Here is an 18,301-nt window from a genome sequence, read left to right as displayed (position 1 = left end):
TAAATATGTACTTTTGGGAAGCATCCATCATCTCCAAAAAAAAAAAAAGGCACAATCTGAAGAAAGTTCTCCTGAGAAACCTTGACTCTCTCTCTTTTTTTTAAAAATATATTTTGCAACATTATTTGTTTTATGTAGGGTAGCCAGGGGTATTTATTTCTTGAATTATGTATATCCATGCTAACGTGCTTGACACAAACTTTTTAGTGTATTGTGAACTTTTTGCAACACATTAATTGTTTTGAAGAAACAATTCATTAATTTACAGAAAGTACAATGCTGTGCCTAAGATAGAAATATAGAAAAAAAATCAATTTATCTTTGCAAAGCCTTCAATCACAAGAACAGACTGCATTGTTTCCCAAATGGTCATTAACCAACATAAAGTTACAAAACCAAACAAAGAAATAGTCATTGATGCATAACAGACACACAGATTAACAAACAAACCAGCAGCCGTGTTTGTTGTTGACGTGAACAGAACATGCATCTCTCTGATTGGTGCCTGTCAATCACACACTGTAAAATCGGAAAGACAGGATACAGCTCCAGATCCACTCTCCTTTGTGAAGTTTTGTCTGAGTGTGTGGTTCTTGTTGGTCAGGTAAACTACATTGTATATGCTCACAAACTTTGCCAACATTTTGTTACATCTACTCTTCTTTTCCGCATTCTGATAAACCACTCTACTTTTTTGAGGTTTCCCAAAATATAAAACACGACGGCTGTCTGTGGCTTCCTCTGCGCACCATTTATTTCGCGGTCTAACTCATTACTGGGCTTTGTAATCATGGCGACTGCACTGTGGGTCTGAGGCATTCACCGACTCAATTGGAATAAAAAGAAATCTCTTTGCAATTTGACTGTTTCCACTGAAGGGGAACTAGCAGCGGGCCCTGACTAACACTGAAAGTATCATCTGAACCTCTCTCTTAAAACCATGAAGACGCCACAGTTACAAACGGGACCAGAGCCAGAATGAGTGTCTCTGAAGCCAAAAGGCGTAAAGTCTGAAAATGAACACAGCTTTGATTTGGAAAAATATGGAGAAGGTGAAAGACTGCTGTAATGTTGTGATGTTCTAGCTCAAGGTTATACACTATGTATTTGTGAAGAGAAAATCCAAGTGCTACTGTGACTATGTGTGCTACAGTTCTTTATGTTGTCTGCTCAAATAAATATTCAATACCTGAAAATGCATGTTTAAAACATTAAAACCATATGCATATTTAATAATAATAAAAGGTCTTATATTATGCAAAATTGACTCTTGTGTTGTTAAAATGCTGTTTCCTCTTCAAACACATACCTAGAGTTGTATTTTGTTTCATTCACACATGCTTGTGTATTCCTTTATTATTAGTCTACATCTCCAAGGCTCAGCATGTTTTGTTCTACCTTGTGAAGTCATGAAGCAGTAGTGTTCAATTTAACAGCTACTTTTTACCTTTTGTTCATTAAAGATTGGCAATTCCAGGACTGAAATTATTCAAATGATTCTAGTGAAGGTGTATGTATTTTAAAAACACAGTGGAGCACTTCCTGTGTTACCACATGACATCACAAGGTGGAACAGAGTGTTTTCTATTTGTGAGAAAAACTCTGCCTAAATATGCAGGATCTGTCTGTTAAACGTCTAAATAAAACACAATTCCAAGTTGTGTTGTTCCAGGTATGTTTTTGATGAGGAAACAACTTTAAAACATCTATCATGACTATGCATAATATCACTATATTTCCAGCGGCTCTGAAAACTCTCTGATGATGCACTTGTTGTGCAGATGCACATGTATCTTGGTTGTCACACAGATGTAGCATGTGTAATGTGGGAGAAGTAACATTTGGTGTTGGAACAAGTGCTGCTGCATCTCTCCAGCTCTCACTGTGGAGGCCTGGGTCAGAGTCCTGCACCAGGTCGGGTACCCGCGGTCACCTGATGGTCTACACAGGCACACCTTAGTCCTGGGTTAGTCCTGGGTTAGTCCTGGGTTAGTCCTGGGTTAGTTCTGGGTTAGTTCTGGGTTAGTCCTGGGTTAGTCCTGGGTTAGTCCTGGGTTACCATGGGCACAGGCGGTAACGGGTGGAATGTTAACGGGTCAGGGTGGGTGCGAGTCTCTAAAAATGGACCCATGCAGGACTCTGGGTCAGGTCATGTTGGTCACATGCAGTCATCACGGTGGCCCAACATGCCTCTTAGTGCCGTGATGATTCATTTTTGTGGTTATTGCAACAGCCCTAAATATCGCCCACTTTAATGTATCCATGAAGATAGATAATTTAATGCCATACTGTGGAACATTCCAGGCAAAGCAAACACTCTCCATAGAGACAAGCAGACCCAGTACCAAAAAATAAAATAAAATGGATAAAATGCATTATTCAACTTTAATATTAAGCAAAAAAAAAAAAAAAAAAAAGTAGAACATTGAACCTTTATTTTTTGTTAGTAGATGCTTTCATTTATTTTTTGACTAATGACAGGAACATGGAACAGAACTGACTCAGTTGACCTGGCAACTCTTCCTATCAGTACATTTTTCTCCTTCTTTTATTGGTGGCCTCAGAAACTGGTGGTCTTTATTCATCATGGGGTTGATCAGAGCTTGAAACCATCAAATTACTGTAATACATCATGATTGTAGCCTCAGTGTCCCTATCAAAAGTACTGCAACCCAATGTCCTTACATCAAAAATACTGCAATTTCCCCATAGTCCAACTAGAAGCATGACTGGCAGTTGCTTTTGGCCAGAATCAGGATTGAATTCCCAATCACTGCTATGACTAGTATCAGGCGTATATTCTGATATTCTACTTGAAGTTGCTCTGTACTTATAACACTGATGAATCCAAGCAGTTTCCTGGGACCAGTCTGGCTAACAGGCTCATTCCCACTCCTCAATTATTTACAGCGGGGAGGCAGGAACATCCAGACGCTTTTACACACGTTATATTTTATTTCATATTAGTCACTGGTGTGGGAATTAATTATTTACATGCAAGGTCCCTGGACTCGTACTGTAGCGTTAGCAGCTCCATATGATTGGTTAACCTGCCACTGGTAAATTGGTTTCACTCCAAGCTTCTATGAGTCCATATACTCTCCCATACCAACCGCCGTGAATACAATGTTTCTGTTTACATATTTATCGCTGTCAAATAAATATTAATAAACATGAATTGTGAATTGTCTGCTTGCATAGGGGATGTTTAGTGCAAATGTTGTAATCCTTTGTTCACGCCATGCACAGAATTTGAATTAATGGTGTTTCCTTGTTTTTTCTTGTAGATCGACAGACTATGGCTCCACTTATGAGCGGATGAATGATAAAGTGGGCTCAAAGACCGTGCTGAGTTACCTCTATGTTTGCCCAACCAACAAGAGAAAGGTAAGATCGGATCACTCACTTTCGTTTTATAAAGATGACATGAAATAAATCAAGTTAAAGGGCCCATATTATGCTATTTTCTGATCTCTGTTATGTTTCCTCATCAAAAACATACCTAGAGTTGTTTTTGTTCACAGAAACCCTGCATATTTAAGCTCAGTTCTTCTCTCAAACAGGGAAAAAAAAAAACCTCTGTTATACCTTGTGATGTCATGTGGTGGATGCAAGTGCGCCACTTTTTTTTTACACTTCATACACGTTCATTAGAATGATTTGGATGATTTCAGTCCTGGAATTGCCAATCTCTGTAGACAGACTATGGATTGTGTGCACAAAATAGTTTCAACAGCGGTCGCCTGTCCTCAATCAAGACTTTTTGCCTCCCATCCAGTGAGTAATTACATATGCTTTTATTGTTCAAAGTACCTTGAAAAACATGCATTCTTTGCTGTGAGTGGGGTTGCCTCTCCAAAGATGTGACCTTTAACCTGGCCTGGCTTATTTTAGAACATTCTAGGTGAAACAGTAACAACAAGTGGGTGGCAGAATCTCCACTAGAGATGTTACATGGTGCACTTTTAAAGGTCCTATGTTACGCATAATTGGCTCTTGTGAGTTTAGGCCTTGTTAGAATGTTGTTACTTCCTCAGAAACACATCTGTAGTTGTCTTCTGTTTCATTCACACATGTTTGTGTAATCATTTATTATTATTCTGTCGACATCTCCAAAGCTCAAAATGCTCTGTTCCACACTGTGATGTCAGAACGTGATAATTAGTTCAGCAGAGATCGGCAATTCCATTTCTGAAATGATCCAAATGCTTCTAAAGAAGGTGTATGGAATTTAAAAATACAGTGGTACTGTGTCCTGTATTACCACATGACATCACAAGGTGTAGTAAAGTGTTTTCACTTTGAGAGAAGTGTGCCTTTAACATTTGTGAATGAAACAAAACACAACTCCAGATATGTTTGTCATGTGAAAACAACATTACATAGAACATAGAACATAGAACAGAGAATACAGACCTTTAATTTGAATGACTTGAAAGAATCAGAAACTATTTCTTTAAAGTTAAGTTTCTCCTGCTCAAAAAATCCTGTCAGTTGAGTTGCTAATGCTACAGTTTGAGTCCAGGGACCTAGCATGTAAATAATTCATTCCCTCACCAGTGACTAATATCAAATCAAATATAGTGTGTGTAGAAGTGCCTGCTTGGATCGTCCTGCCTCCTCACTGTGAATAATTGATGTACTGGATTCATTTAAAGATGCGTTTTGTAACTCTTCTGGTGGTCTGATTATTGTATTGTTTAAAATACCTTGAAAAACATGCAGTCTTACTGTTGTGGGGGTTTCCTCTCCATAGATGTGACCTGTAACTTGGTACACTCTAGGCAAACCAATAAGCCTCCACTATTTAAAATGTTTTATATATATATATATATATATATATATATATATATATATATTTTTTTTTTTTTTTTTTTAAAGGGCCCATATTGAGCTATTTTCTGATCTATGTTATAATGTTGTTTCCTTATCAAAAACTTACCTGGAGTTGGGCTTTGTTTCATGTTTAAACTCAAACCTTGCATATTTAGAGTTCTTCTCTCAAACAGAAAATACTCCACCTTGTGATGTCATGTGGTAATACAGGAAGTGCTCCACTGTGTTTTTAAACTCCATACACCTTAACTACAATCGTGGATTATTTCAGTCACAAAACTCTTGAAAACTACCATTACATGACATCACAAGGTGGATCAGAGCATTTTAAGCTCTGGAGATGTAGATAGACTAATAATAAAAGATTAACCAAACATGTGTGAATGAATCAAAACACAACTCCAGGTGTGTTTTAGAGGAGCTAACAACATTATAACACAGCTTAAAACGTACAAAAGTCAAAGTTTTTTTTTTTTTTTTTCCTGTTAATAAGAATATTTTTAATTGAAGTGACAATATACAATTTAGTTTCATTCAACAGAGAATTATGAAAGAATATTTTGTTTGACTGTATGCACTAGTTATTCCATTGATGATGTTTATTCAGAGTCAACACTTCACTGAACAGTAAGATCTGGATTTGAAGTGAATTCTAAAATACAAAAATGTACTTTTATCTAAGTCTATAAATTCATTTTTATTTTTATGACTCCACTGAATTCTATAACAAAGACTGATAAATCGATGCAAAAATTACTTAGGAACACAACTGCTAGCCATCTGCCCATGTCTTTATAGTGAAAAGACTTCTGTCAGTTAGTTTTATATTTTATTTCCGAAGAATTAAGTTAAGTAATGCTGGCTATTTCTTACCATCTGTTTCTCCTTGGAAACCATTCAGTTTAATGAAAAATAGTGGGCGTATTTACTTTGGCTGCTTATGATAAAGTAGGTAATTGATTGGGGAAAATAGAGTGGTCATATGGGAGAACAATATGGATTTCTCAGTATCTGGCAGAACAGAAGGTGGATTTCAGTTGTCCACAGCTCAGAGCTACTATACGGTCGACAAGGCATTACTGGATTCATCAGGAGTAATGCGCGTTATGTTTGGTTTGTGGTTTTCTCTTAAATCCCAAAAATATAATCTATAGGTAGGGTGGTAGTTATAATTACGTTTACTTGAGTATCTTTAGAAATGTATGGTTTACTGGGGTACTTTTTTCCCTTAACTCTTTCCCCCATGAAGACGACATTTGAAGACCCCCCTTGTATCCTTAATGATGTGTTTTGACACCTCCGCAATATCACTAAAGACGTAATTTGATGACCATTAGAAACGGTTCCAGTTTGTCACATGTAAACAGAGGCTGCGATAGGTGGGGGCCACTACAACCCATACAAGGCTGACCAATAGGATTCAAGGATGCCTTTTTTTCCGAAGTTAATCGAAGTAGTGACGATTGTAACTTCCGGAAAAAAAAGCACAACACAAAACACATGCAATGGAAAGATTGCAGCACACACTTTTAGAAATAATGAGGAGTGGGCGTATTTTATGGATAACTTTGGAGAAAGTGAAAGGGAAAGAGTTAAAGGTCCTATATTAGTCAAATCTGACTCTTGTGATCTGTAAGCCATGCTATAATGATATTACCTCCTCCAAAACATACCTGAAGTTGTGTTTTGTTTTCTTCACACATGTTTGAGTAACCTTTTATTATTAGTCTGTCTACATCACCAAGCTCAAAATGCTCTGTTGTTGGCTGCTTTAAAGTTAACAGCTACTTTTTTGGCAAATTATCCAAATGATTCTAAAGAAGGTGTAACACAGTGGAGCGGAGCACTCCACGGAAGCCGAGAGGGGTCACAACAAACGCAAATGCCGCAACAAATACAAATGCGACAACACAACATAAAGTCACAACAAGCCAAAAAAATCCACAACAGAAATGACCGCGGGACTCTATTTTAATGCAGACACCACAACAAATACAAACGCCACAACATAAACACAAATGCCGCAACACATTAAAATGCCGCAAAACATTAAAAAGCCACAACACATTAAAAAGCCACAACGGAAGTGACCACGGGAATCTATTTTTTGACGGACCGATCAAGCGGCAAGTGAAGAAGAAGAACTACAACGTGAAACGAATAATGATAAAACAATAAATTACTTTTACTTACGTTTCCAACTTCTCCGTTCCAACTTTTCGCGTTTGTATTTGTTGCGGCGTTTGCATTAAAATAGAGTCCTGCGGTCATTTCCATTGTGGCTTTTTTTGATGTGTTATGGCTTTTTGTTGTGTTGTATTTGTATTTGTTGCAGCATTTGCGTTTGTTGTGACCCCTCTCGGCTTCCGTAGCACTCCCTGCGTTACATGATATCACAAGTTGGAACAGAGAGTTTTCTGTTTGAGAGAAACACTAAGAATGAAGCAAAACACAACATTGTAACATAGATCAGATAATAGTGGAATATGGGCCCTTTAATGTTCTCCTGTAGTATTTTTATTTGGAAGTGGCCTGATAGAAACAAAGGGGGGCTTATGTAAATTAATGGAAGATTGACTGTTTTTGGAAGAAAGGGTTGAATAACTGCACCACAAAATCTCTTTTGTTTATTTATTCTGACAATAAAACTGGTGAACTTTGTGCCATCTTTTGTTCCATGTGGATAGGGCCAGTAATTACAGAGATATGAACCATAAAACAGGTCATCAAATCTGCAATCTGACAGTTAAACAGAAAATCCCGCCGTGTAATTCTGACCAGTTCGGCAGCTCATCTATGTTTTCCTAACTTAGTGTGAAAATGAAAAAATTTGACCAGCAGTACAATGTTTTTAGTGATAATATTATAGCTGAGCAGAGTATGTCAACAACATTAACATTGGAAATACTGTGGAATAAACAAAGCTAGTTTAACCATAGTGATGCTAATTACACTGGGATTGGATGGTGCAAACCATGTCAAATTAGCTTTGTCTTATTTCGACACATCCATGTTTCCTCTTTGTAAATAGCACCATAATCAGAGAACAAAGCATCTGAGAAACACTATCACATCCAAGACTGAAAATAAGAAAAAGCAAGCAGATGCCCTCCAATATTTATTAGAGGAAATGTGCTTGTTTTTTTAGTTTATCCATCACCAATGTTTTCTGTGTTTTGGCATTGTACAATTATGCTTAAAAATTCTGTTGTGTGCGGTAATTTTTCAAGTTGACAAGCTTTTAGACCATTTAAGCCAAGATGATGGAAGCTCCTATTGTTGGCTGCAGCAGAAGATGCCATTAAGACGTGCAAGGAAATTTCAGTGTAATATTCCATTCCTTAGAATTAAACTGAGCAGGCTGCTTTACTGCTTGTGTAATCTTCGTGTTGTTGCCAAAATTAAATCTAAAGGGTTACAAACATGCAGTGACTGGGAGGTCAGGGTTTGGAAATGTTTATTATCTTAAGTGTGTATTTGAGTTTGTGCATTTAAAGGTCCTATATTACGCAAGATTAACAATTGCAAATTTTAAGCCATGTTAAAATGTTGTTACCTCATCACAAACATACTGCACCTTGTGTTTTGTTTCATTTACATGTGTTTGAGTAACCCTTTAATATTATCTCCAAAGCTCAAAATGCTCTGTTCCACCTTGTGATGTCATGTAATGGTAGTTTTCAAGTTAACAGTTACCTTTTACATTTTGTTCAGTATAGATGGACAATTCTGGGCTGAAATCATCCTAGTGAAGGTGTAAGGAGTTTAAAAACATGGTGGAGAACTTACGGTATTACCACATGACATCATAAGTAGGTCTGGGTACCATTCAGAAGTTGCCGATACGATACATAGGCCACCATACCAAATATACCTTGATACAAAGGCCACGATACGATACATACCTCGATACATAGGCCACGATACGATACATACCACGATACAATACATACCTCGATACATAGGCCACGATACGATACATACCACGATACATAGGCCACAATACGATACATACCTCGATACATAGGCCACGATACGATACATACCTCGATACATAGGCCACGATACGATACATACCTTGATACATAGACCACAATACGATACATACCTACGATACATAGGCCACGATACGATACATACCTACGATACATAGATACGCCACATATACGATACATACCACGATACATAGGCCACGATACGATACATACCTCGATACATAGGCCACGATACGATACATACCTACGATACATAGGCCACAATACATACCTGATACATACATACATACCATACATACATACATACCATACATAGGATACATAGGCCACGATACATATACCATACATACACATACCACGATACATATATATGATACATACCTGGATACATAGGCCACGATACGCTACATATCTCGATACATAGGCCACAATACGATACACACCTCGATACAGTGCGCTTTTGATTCAGTGCAGTTCAACACAATATATTTCAAATCGATTTCATACGGTTCAATCAAAAAAAAAAAAAAAAAAGGCTAAATCATGGCTGTGATACTAAGTCTTTGTTAAACCACTTCTTGTGCAAAGTGAACATGAAACACAAATATTTAAATCCACAAAACAGTGAAAATGTCAAATGTGTTGCATAAACGGGTTTTCTTTCTATAAAAAAGTAACCAAACTGTAGCGCTGAAACAAAATAATTTTGTAAAATATACCAAAAAAATACTCTTGCTGATATATTGATACAGCAACCTGCAATATCGATACGGTATCATCACATTAAACAGTATGATATATCGATATTTTGATATTTCTGCAAACCTATAATCATAAGGTACAAGTAGTGTTTCCCATTTGAGAGAAGAGGGAGCCTGAATATGCAGGATGTGTGTGTCAAATGTGTGAATTAAACAAAAATACAACTCCAGGTATATTTTTGAAGAGGAAAAAACATTATAACATAGGTCAGAAAACAGTGTAATAGAGGCCCTTTAATGACTTATTTATTCATACCATTAACGATATAGAGCACAAACAGAGCTGAACTAACACTAAGCAAGGACTTGATTTAATGCAACATCTGACACAATTATACAGTAAAATGAGGTTGTTTATCTGGACTTATCCATGAATTCACAGTACACTTATAATATGGTAAAGATTTGACTAAAATGAATATAGCACATTTAAAAGGCATATATAATTATTTATTTTATTCTATGTTATAATGTTAGAGTTGTGTTTTGTTTCATTCACATGTTTAACACACACATTCTGCATATTTAGGCTGTATTTCTCTCTTAAACTGACAACACAGAGTTCCATCTTCTGTGTTTTTAAACTTCATTCACCTTCACTAGAATCATTCGGAGAAATTTGCAGCCCTGGAATTGCAAAACTTCACAGTTATTGTTTTAGCCTTGTTGAAACTTCTTGGCTCCTGCCACAATCTGAACTGAACAAATGATAAAAACAAAAAAAAAAAAAAAGAAGAAAAGGCAAACAGCTAAAGGTATTCTAATGTATGAACAGTAAAGCAATTTATAATGCAGTGTTGCTCAAATATGTGTGAATGAAACAAAACACAACTCCGGGTATGGGACATTCTAACAGTTAAATGTGTGTAATATAGGCCAAAATTAAACCGTTTTTTTTGTTTGTTTGTTTGATTTTTGGCAATTAACATTAACTTTATTTATTTACCTTTATTTAACCATGAACATTATCAATACTCTTGTTTTCATTTTGACTTTTTTTGATGGCTATATTAAGGTCAATTCCAAATACAGACTCTTTCACCCATGGAAACAATGCCACTAAATCCAGTTCTGCTCCAGTCGCTCGGTTGTTGTTATGACAAAATAACACATGTTTTTTGACCTTGAGAAATCCATAGCTTAAACTGAGCGGCGCGACGTAATGTTGTGGCAGATTTAATGAAAGGCGCTTTGATCACGTCAGACCAGATGTGGCAGTAGTGAGTGCAGTCGGATTCCCATAGCCCAGTATGAAGTTTAATTTCACACTCGAAGAGGCCTAACCGTCCGTAACGCTTGGATGTTTGTCCTTTCTCAGTAACACAGAAATAACAGCATGAAGATAGTGAGAAAACTTACTATTCAACTCAGGAGCTGTGGGGACCATGGGCATCCGAAGACAATAGGTTTGTGTTAAGATTTGAAGAGTTGTTCCAGTTTGACCTTACATTTCAATACACCAATGTCGTCATCATTTCTTACAAAGATATTTCAATTTTATTCGAATACTTTGCGAAATTTAATATTTTGATTTTAAAGTTCCTGTGTTATGTAAAATTGACTCCTGTGAACTTTAAGCCATGTTAGAATGTTATTACCTCATCAAAACATACCTGGAGTTGTCAGATGTAGAAAAGAGGTAGAGCACTTCACTGGGTTATAAAAGAGTTAAAAAAATAGCAGCTCTGTGGTGGGTTAAACTGGTAGTCTTAAACAGAAAAGTGCCCTTACTTGAAAATGTAAAAGTGGGCAAGGTACAAACCCAAGGCACTCCGACTGAAGGGACATGAAGGGACGCCAAAGCATTTCGACCAGCAAGACGATCTTTGTCAGGGCACAGTCATATCATCATCATTTCATGCACGGAGTTATGTTTAGTTTCTTTCAAAATGCTCTGTTCAACCTTTTGACATCCTGAAGTAGTAGTTTTCAAGTTTACAACTGTCTTTTACTTTAGCAGAGATGGGAAATTCCAGGTCTGAAATTATCCAAATGATTCTAGTGAAGGTGTAATTTTAAAAACACAGTGGAGGTGAAACAGCGTGTTTTCTGTCTGGGAAAAGAACTTAGTCTAAATATGCAGGGTTTGTGCGATTAAATGTGTGAATGAGGCAAAACACAACTTCATGTATGTTTTTTTTTTTTTAAATGAGGAAACGACATTATAACAGATCAAAAAATATCATAATACTGGCCTTTTAACATTAAGTGCATATGTTGACTTGAGTTTTAATGAGTAACTTTATATACATACATCCTAATGTAAGGGTGACAATGGTACTTAAAGGGCCCGTCTCATGCAAAATAACTCTTATCACAATGTATCTTCTGCACATACAAGCACAATTTGGGTTTTGGAACATCCATTACACAATAGTTATGAAATCTTACTGATTTCTTGGAGGCAGTCACAGACCAGGAACTGTGAAAGATCCACTATTGCTCATCCCCCCACCCATCCTGAGAAAGCACAGGCTCCGCCCCCAAATGTGACGTAGGCTCTGAGTGAGCCGCCCTTCCTCCGCCCATCTCAGGGAGGAAGGGAGGGAGGGGGAGACAGGCGTGCACCCTGATAGCGGTAGGAATAAACTTGTATTCATCATGGCGATACAGCGCGTTCAGCCGCATGTGATGTCAAACGCGTCGTAGGTGTAACTGGCCGCGTCATGGTTGTAGCAGCTTTAGTTCGTTGTCACGTGGGCAGGTGGCAGAAGTACACTGCAATTTGTTTAAAAAAAAATGCTGAATCAATCTAAAAAACACTTCGGCTACATATACGAGGCCCATGCATCACTCTTAGAAGGTAAAAAGCTCTTAAAAGTTGATTTTGCATGAGATGGGCCCTTTAATACATAAGATGGATATATTTCTGTAGTTACCAGTTGAATTTTACATGGAGACATCTTTCTTTATTGATTTGGGCAGTCTCCGATGATTTAATACTTTGTTAAAACACCTACACAAAAGACTTTTAAACCAGACCTGTATTAAATTTTCTGAGTCTGGTTCTTAGAAATATTCCAGAATGCTGGCACTGAAGTCAGACTTTAGCGGTTTCTAATTGTATCTTTTTAAATGAAATAAAAGCTGAGAAAGTGTTACAAGGTCAAGGTTAGGATTTGAAGATATTTAATCCTGTTTGATGGATTACTTTGAGTTGTCCTGGGCACAAGTATAGAGAATTCACATTCATGGATCTGGCATGAATTAAACAAACAGAGCATTATTTTTACAACTTCATTAAAGTCCTGCCTGTTTTGACAGTAATGTAAGAGCTAAATATGAAGGGTCTCATAAAGATTCAGGGATCTGTATAGTTCGCAAAAGATAGAAACTAGCACAAATTTGGCAAAAGTAGGTTGGATGAAAGCAGATGAAAGAGATATCTACATTTATAATCCCCCAATGTTTCTATCATGTATTCTTAAAGATAAGGCTTCATAAATTTGCCATATTGATCCCATGATTTACTATAGTTTTAACTTTAATGGTACCATGTTCTCAAGTTGTTGTGAACCTTTTTTTTTTTAATTTATGCTGAGAGAGAAGATTTTTAATTTTCTGCCAGTTTTATTTTATGTAGGCAGGCCAAGAACAGAGAATTGTACCATAGAAAAGTCAAGAAAATAAGTTACAATTGCAACTAAACAATAGAAAACTGACCTTTACTCCAGCTCATTTTCAAACATTTAAGAATACGGTTATGTAACATGAACACGACCTTATACTTATTTTACTTATACTTATTCTGTATATTTTTTTAAGACTTTGAATACCACCTCATGTACTGCAAAAACTAAATCTGACTAAAAATAAGAAAGCTTTATCATGATGTGAGTAAATTTCACTTGACAACTAAAATGGCCTACCGATGGAACAAGATTTTTATACTTAAACTACGAAAATACATGTTACACTTGAGATACTAAAAACAACAATTTTTTGCACTTAAAATCAGAAACAAAATCAAATATTGCTTGAGTTAAGAAATACATGCATATTCCATTTGTAGATCATTCTTTGAATCTACTAAAATAAAGTCAAATGTTCATAATTTAAAGATGCACTGTGTAACATTCCGCCAGCTTGTCTTTGTGGTGATGTTATTACAAGGGCGTAGGTTTGCACAGGGACGGTGGGGACATGTCACAACCAATATTTGGGGAAGACAGTATAGTCCCTACCAGGATTTGCCAGTTTATTTTAATAAACAAAAATATACATTTATTCCAATATTTTCCAAACTCAGTAGTATTCACTGAACATGGTTTAGTTCACATTTTGCTTATTAGATGTTCTGAGATGTATTCGGTGATATGACGACAGGGTTATCCATGCAGAGTGATTTCATTAGTGGTGCCAGGAGCCTAAACTGGGGAAGTGGCAGGACAGTGCCAGCATCTGAAGATGGCAGCTTGAGCAGGCGTGACTGAAGACGCTGCGCACCAAACTTTGAAAAACTTTTCAAAGGAATTAACTTGGATTCATCTTCAATTAAACTTGCCTTATAATGAGTCACCGCAGACAAAGAGTCACTATTGCCACAAATGCACCTCCCAAACGGAGCCCTACCCGTGTGCTGTTAGCAGCCAGACTCCATTAATATTCCATGGAAAAATGTACGGACATTACCTCACAAATATCTCTTCACCAACAAGCAAAGGGAAATCTGCTGCAAACTTCTACATCACAGAATCATCTTAGAAGGGCAATGGACACAAACTGTACATTTTACGAACTGAAAAATGAAACCCCCTCTCACTTATTTTGGATCTGCCCAGACTCTGTGTGTTTTTGGAAAGAATTCATGAAACATATACGCAACTTCTTATCCCATTTTACCCTTCCTTTTAAAGATGTGCTGTTTGGTTTTTGCAGTGTGCATCATATGAAAAGTAAAGAATATTATATAATCAATCTGTTAATCAAGTAATCTATCAGTTGGTTTCTCACCCTTGTTACATTGTCTGGAATATTCTACAGTACACAATTAAACCTATCAATCTTGCATCCATTTAGTTAATATTGTTTCCGTTGCTCAAAAATACCTTAAAATACTTGCATTCTAACTGTGAGCGGGTTCACCTCTCTATAGATCTGGCCTGTAACTTACCTTGGATGTGTCTCTTGCTTTATTTTATGGAAATGACCAAGCCTAATAACATATAGTGGCACTTTCCAGGCAAAGCAATAAGGAGCAGTGAGCGGACCCCTCCACCACCACCAGAAATATTACACAGTGCACCTTTAAGCCATGTTTAACTTATTGCTTTTTGCAGTGTGCCTCTTCTTAGGACATGCATAAAAGTTTCCTCCTCATCTTTAAGCATCATCATAAGCCTCCATAGCTAACACATGACTCTTGCTTGTGACAAATGCAGTTACTGAAGTGTCTAGCAATATGAGGCTTAGTTCCCAAGGCTTAAGCCAAGGTAGTGACCCTGAATAGGTATGCACGGAGCTCGCTCTAATGTGATCTGGGAAGCTAGTGCATCAGACAGGGACCACATCACACCACCTCTGATTACTGCTCCTGACTCACTCCTCTCCGCCACCCCTCTTTTTTTACGTCCCAGATTTAATTCGGTATCAAGGGCAGGAGTGGCTCTACGGTCCCCCTGGTGCCAGTGGCCGTTGCTGATGCGTCGTCTTTTTTTTATTATTCCAGTCGTATAAGTTTAGATAAAGTTTATTACCGCCCTCAGGAGAGAAATGAGACGCCATCTCCGGGTTGAATCACACAGTTTGGGGGATGTAAATAATGCTAAGGAAAGATCTCAGTCCTGTATTGGTTTCCAAACTTGAGAAGTTGCTTATCTTTATTTATTGCAACGTTGTCTGGGTAGATTTTTTGGACTCCTTAATGAAATTTACAGATTTTTTAATGAACTTAATTTAAACTTTTATTTATTTTTGCCCCGCTACAGATATATTGTAAATCAGCTTTTGGGTCGAAATGAGACTGCTGCACTACCTGCATGTCATTTTAAAGTGTTTTATCACCCAAGAACAGGGAAGTGCACCGTTAGCATGGTAGTTGTTGTTAGTATTACCATGATGACAAAACTCTGCTCTTGTAAAAAGTGGCCCTCTGTAAACCACTGGAAATGAGCTAGTTCTGTTTCCATCATTTTAACAGCCACAGCGCCTTTAAAGCTGAATGGCTGACAGTGTAAATTCAGACATGACGTGTATTGCCAAGTTTCACTCACGTAACCCTGATGACGAGCGAAATTCAGATGGGGGACAGGAAGGGTTTTGCTCCGATTCAAAACACAGCACAATGGGTGATAGAGAGTACGTTAAAAGTTTGAACGGGCTGGCACAGACCTGTTATCGCGAAAAAATAAGTTTAAATATAGGTTATGACCCGTACAATATGGAGAAGTCGGCCTTTTCATACAATTTGGAGGATTTGCCCGGCGTTGAGGCGATGGATATAATAAAATGATCTGGTGCTGCAGACAACTGCGAGCCAAATGAAAGCCTTTAAAAGCCTTGAGGCGTACAACTATTTTGTATCTGGTTGGGTTTATAAAAAGGTATAAAATGGCACATAAAGCTTTCTGCATGACAAGTTAGGACCTATAATGCAACAGTTTACCTGTCACTTACGATGCTTGTCTTTCTAAATAATTGTCAAAAATAAAAAAATTAAAAATATGACTTAATAAATTACACAATACTTAGCTGTTACAAAGTGGTCGCTGCAAACTCTAGCATTGTCCATTTCTACACCTCCTGTTTTTAGCCGGACATTGTCGATCCACTTTTGTCATCTTTTTTTCTGTAAGGTTTTCAAACTGTCTTGTCACACCACTTTCGGTACACGAAAAAAAAAAAGTTTGTCTTTCTCCTGATTAGAGTGATTGCGGCAACCATAGACTGCACAGAATTTAATGATTTTGGTGCCGATATGACGAAAGTAAACGGGGTTCTGTGCGTCTGTCTTTACTTCCTGACCCCCGTCTACTTTTGATGACGTCAATGTGATGTCATCTGAAACACAGCAAAATGATTGTCCAATGCATCAGCTACAAACATGGCCAGGTCCTGCACCACCCCCTAGATGTGAGAGGGAGATTTTTATTATTATTATTATTATTATTATTATTATTATTTTTTTTTTTTTTTTTTTTTATTTTATTTTTTTTCGAGACAGCATTCTTAAATTGTTCTTACATTGTTCTTTAATTGTCAGGGACTATATTAAAGTGTATATGTCAATAAAATGTTGAATTTCAATCTGTTTATTTAAAAAATATATATATTTTAAATAGGCCTATAGGCTGGGAGGCTGGGGGAAAATAAATAAATAAATAAATAAAAAAATCACTGCATCCCCTGTTAAAAATGACTTCCTGCGGCCCAGGCTACAAATTCAGTTTTTGTTATATAAATACTAGATTAAAAGCTGTATACAGTGTAAAATCAAAGTCCCAACTCATGCGTGCTTGAAGCCAGGTGGGTGAACAGGAAGTTTATGTGTTACGTGTTATAGTTGAACTCTAGCTTAACCTCATGTGTTTCCCGTTATGTTCTCACTCCATGTGGTTGTTACGGAAAATAAAATGGGCTGTAAATATGGCAGGGAGACACTGCAGTCTTCTAGGCTAACAATGTGATGCCATATGCTCATTATGGTTATTGCATCAACTAATAGTCTGACATTATATCCACACGCGCTCTAATGAGGTTGGAGGAAATGCTGCTGTATTTTTCTCTTTTTTTCCCAGCAATTATTTTAATTTTCCTCCAAAATTTCAAAAAGTGGTTATCACATGTGATTCCAGGTTCGTAGAGAGAATATTTTTTTTTTGTATTTGTTTTTATTTATTATTCACTCATTTACTTATTTCATATAAATTGAACAAGTTTAAGATAAATACGTTTGCTGGCATACTGTGAAACTTTCAAGGCACTCTAACATTTCAATTCAGCAGGTAGTGGCACTTGACCAGAAATATAAATAATATAATAGTGCACCTTTAAAGCTACCATCTGTAGTTAGATTGGCTGACCCACCCCTGTTGTATTCTCACGTATCACCACTAGATGCAATTGTCGTTACTGCCTGAACAAAAGCCAAGTGAGGGGAGGGGAGAAAGAAAAGGGGGAAGAGGGGACCATGTTTCACGTTGGCCATTTTACTAGGAATGTAAGAATAACCGAAATATTGTGATATCATATCGTCAAAAGTGTCACAATAATATCGTGGACCATCACAATATATCGGATTACACACCACGTCTTAAATGAATGAGTGATTTTAATGTCTTTCTTATTCTGTAAAGCACTTTGAATTACTTTTGTATGAATTGTGCTATAGAAATAAACTTGTCATGGTGCAGCAGCAGCTAAAAAACAGAGAGAACTACATAGACCATGATCCTTTGTTGTTGTCAGTGCAGACATGAAAAAAATAACTATTATTAAGCACTTTAAAAACTTCATATTATGATAGTACCAAAGGTATTTCAAGGCTTTTCCAAGGCTTTTAAAAGGAAAAAGTAGTTAAGTGTAATTTTTTTTTTAGCCTCCACAAAATATCGCAATAAATATCAAACCGTGAGATGCATATTGTGAAAATATCATATTGAGGATTTTGATAACATTACATCTCTACCATTTACTGATAAAAGAAAATATATATCAAATAAACATGAAGATGGTGGTTTATAGCTCAAAAATACTTAAAAAAAAACAGGC

The 18,301-nt window shown here is 36.8% G+C and overlaps 1 protein-coding gene across 1 annotated transcript in view; it reads left to right on the top strand.

The window, feature by feature from the left end:
* sorcs3a (sortilin related VPS10 domain containing receptor 3a) overlaps positions 1-18,301 on the top strand; it is a 379,316-nt gene that overhangs the window by 202,696 nt on the left and 158,319 nt on the right. Inside the window, exon 3 of the mRNA XM_020926320.2 lies at positions 3,288-3,387. Coding sequence (XP_020781979.1) covers positions 3,288-3,387 — 100 coding nt within the window. The remainder of the gene's footprint in view (positions 1-3,287; positions 3,388-18,301) is intronic.

Source organism: Boleophthalmus pectinirostris, unplaced genomic scaffold, assembly GCF_026225935.1.
Source record: "Boleophthalmus pectinirostris isolate CB_2022bp ecotype Guang Dong unplaced genomic scaffold, ASM2622593v1 HiC_scaffold_22, whole genome shotgun sequence".
NCBI classification, from domain to species: domain Eukaryota; kingdom Metazoa; phylum Chordata; class Actinopteri; order Gobiiformes; family Gobiidae; genus Boleophthalmus; species Boleophthalmus pectinirostris.
Note: the sequence above shows the minus strand (reverse complement) of the source record. Positions and strands in the feature narration are given on the sequence as shown.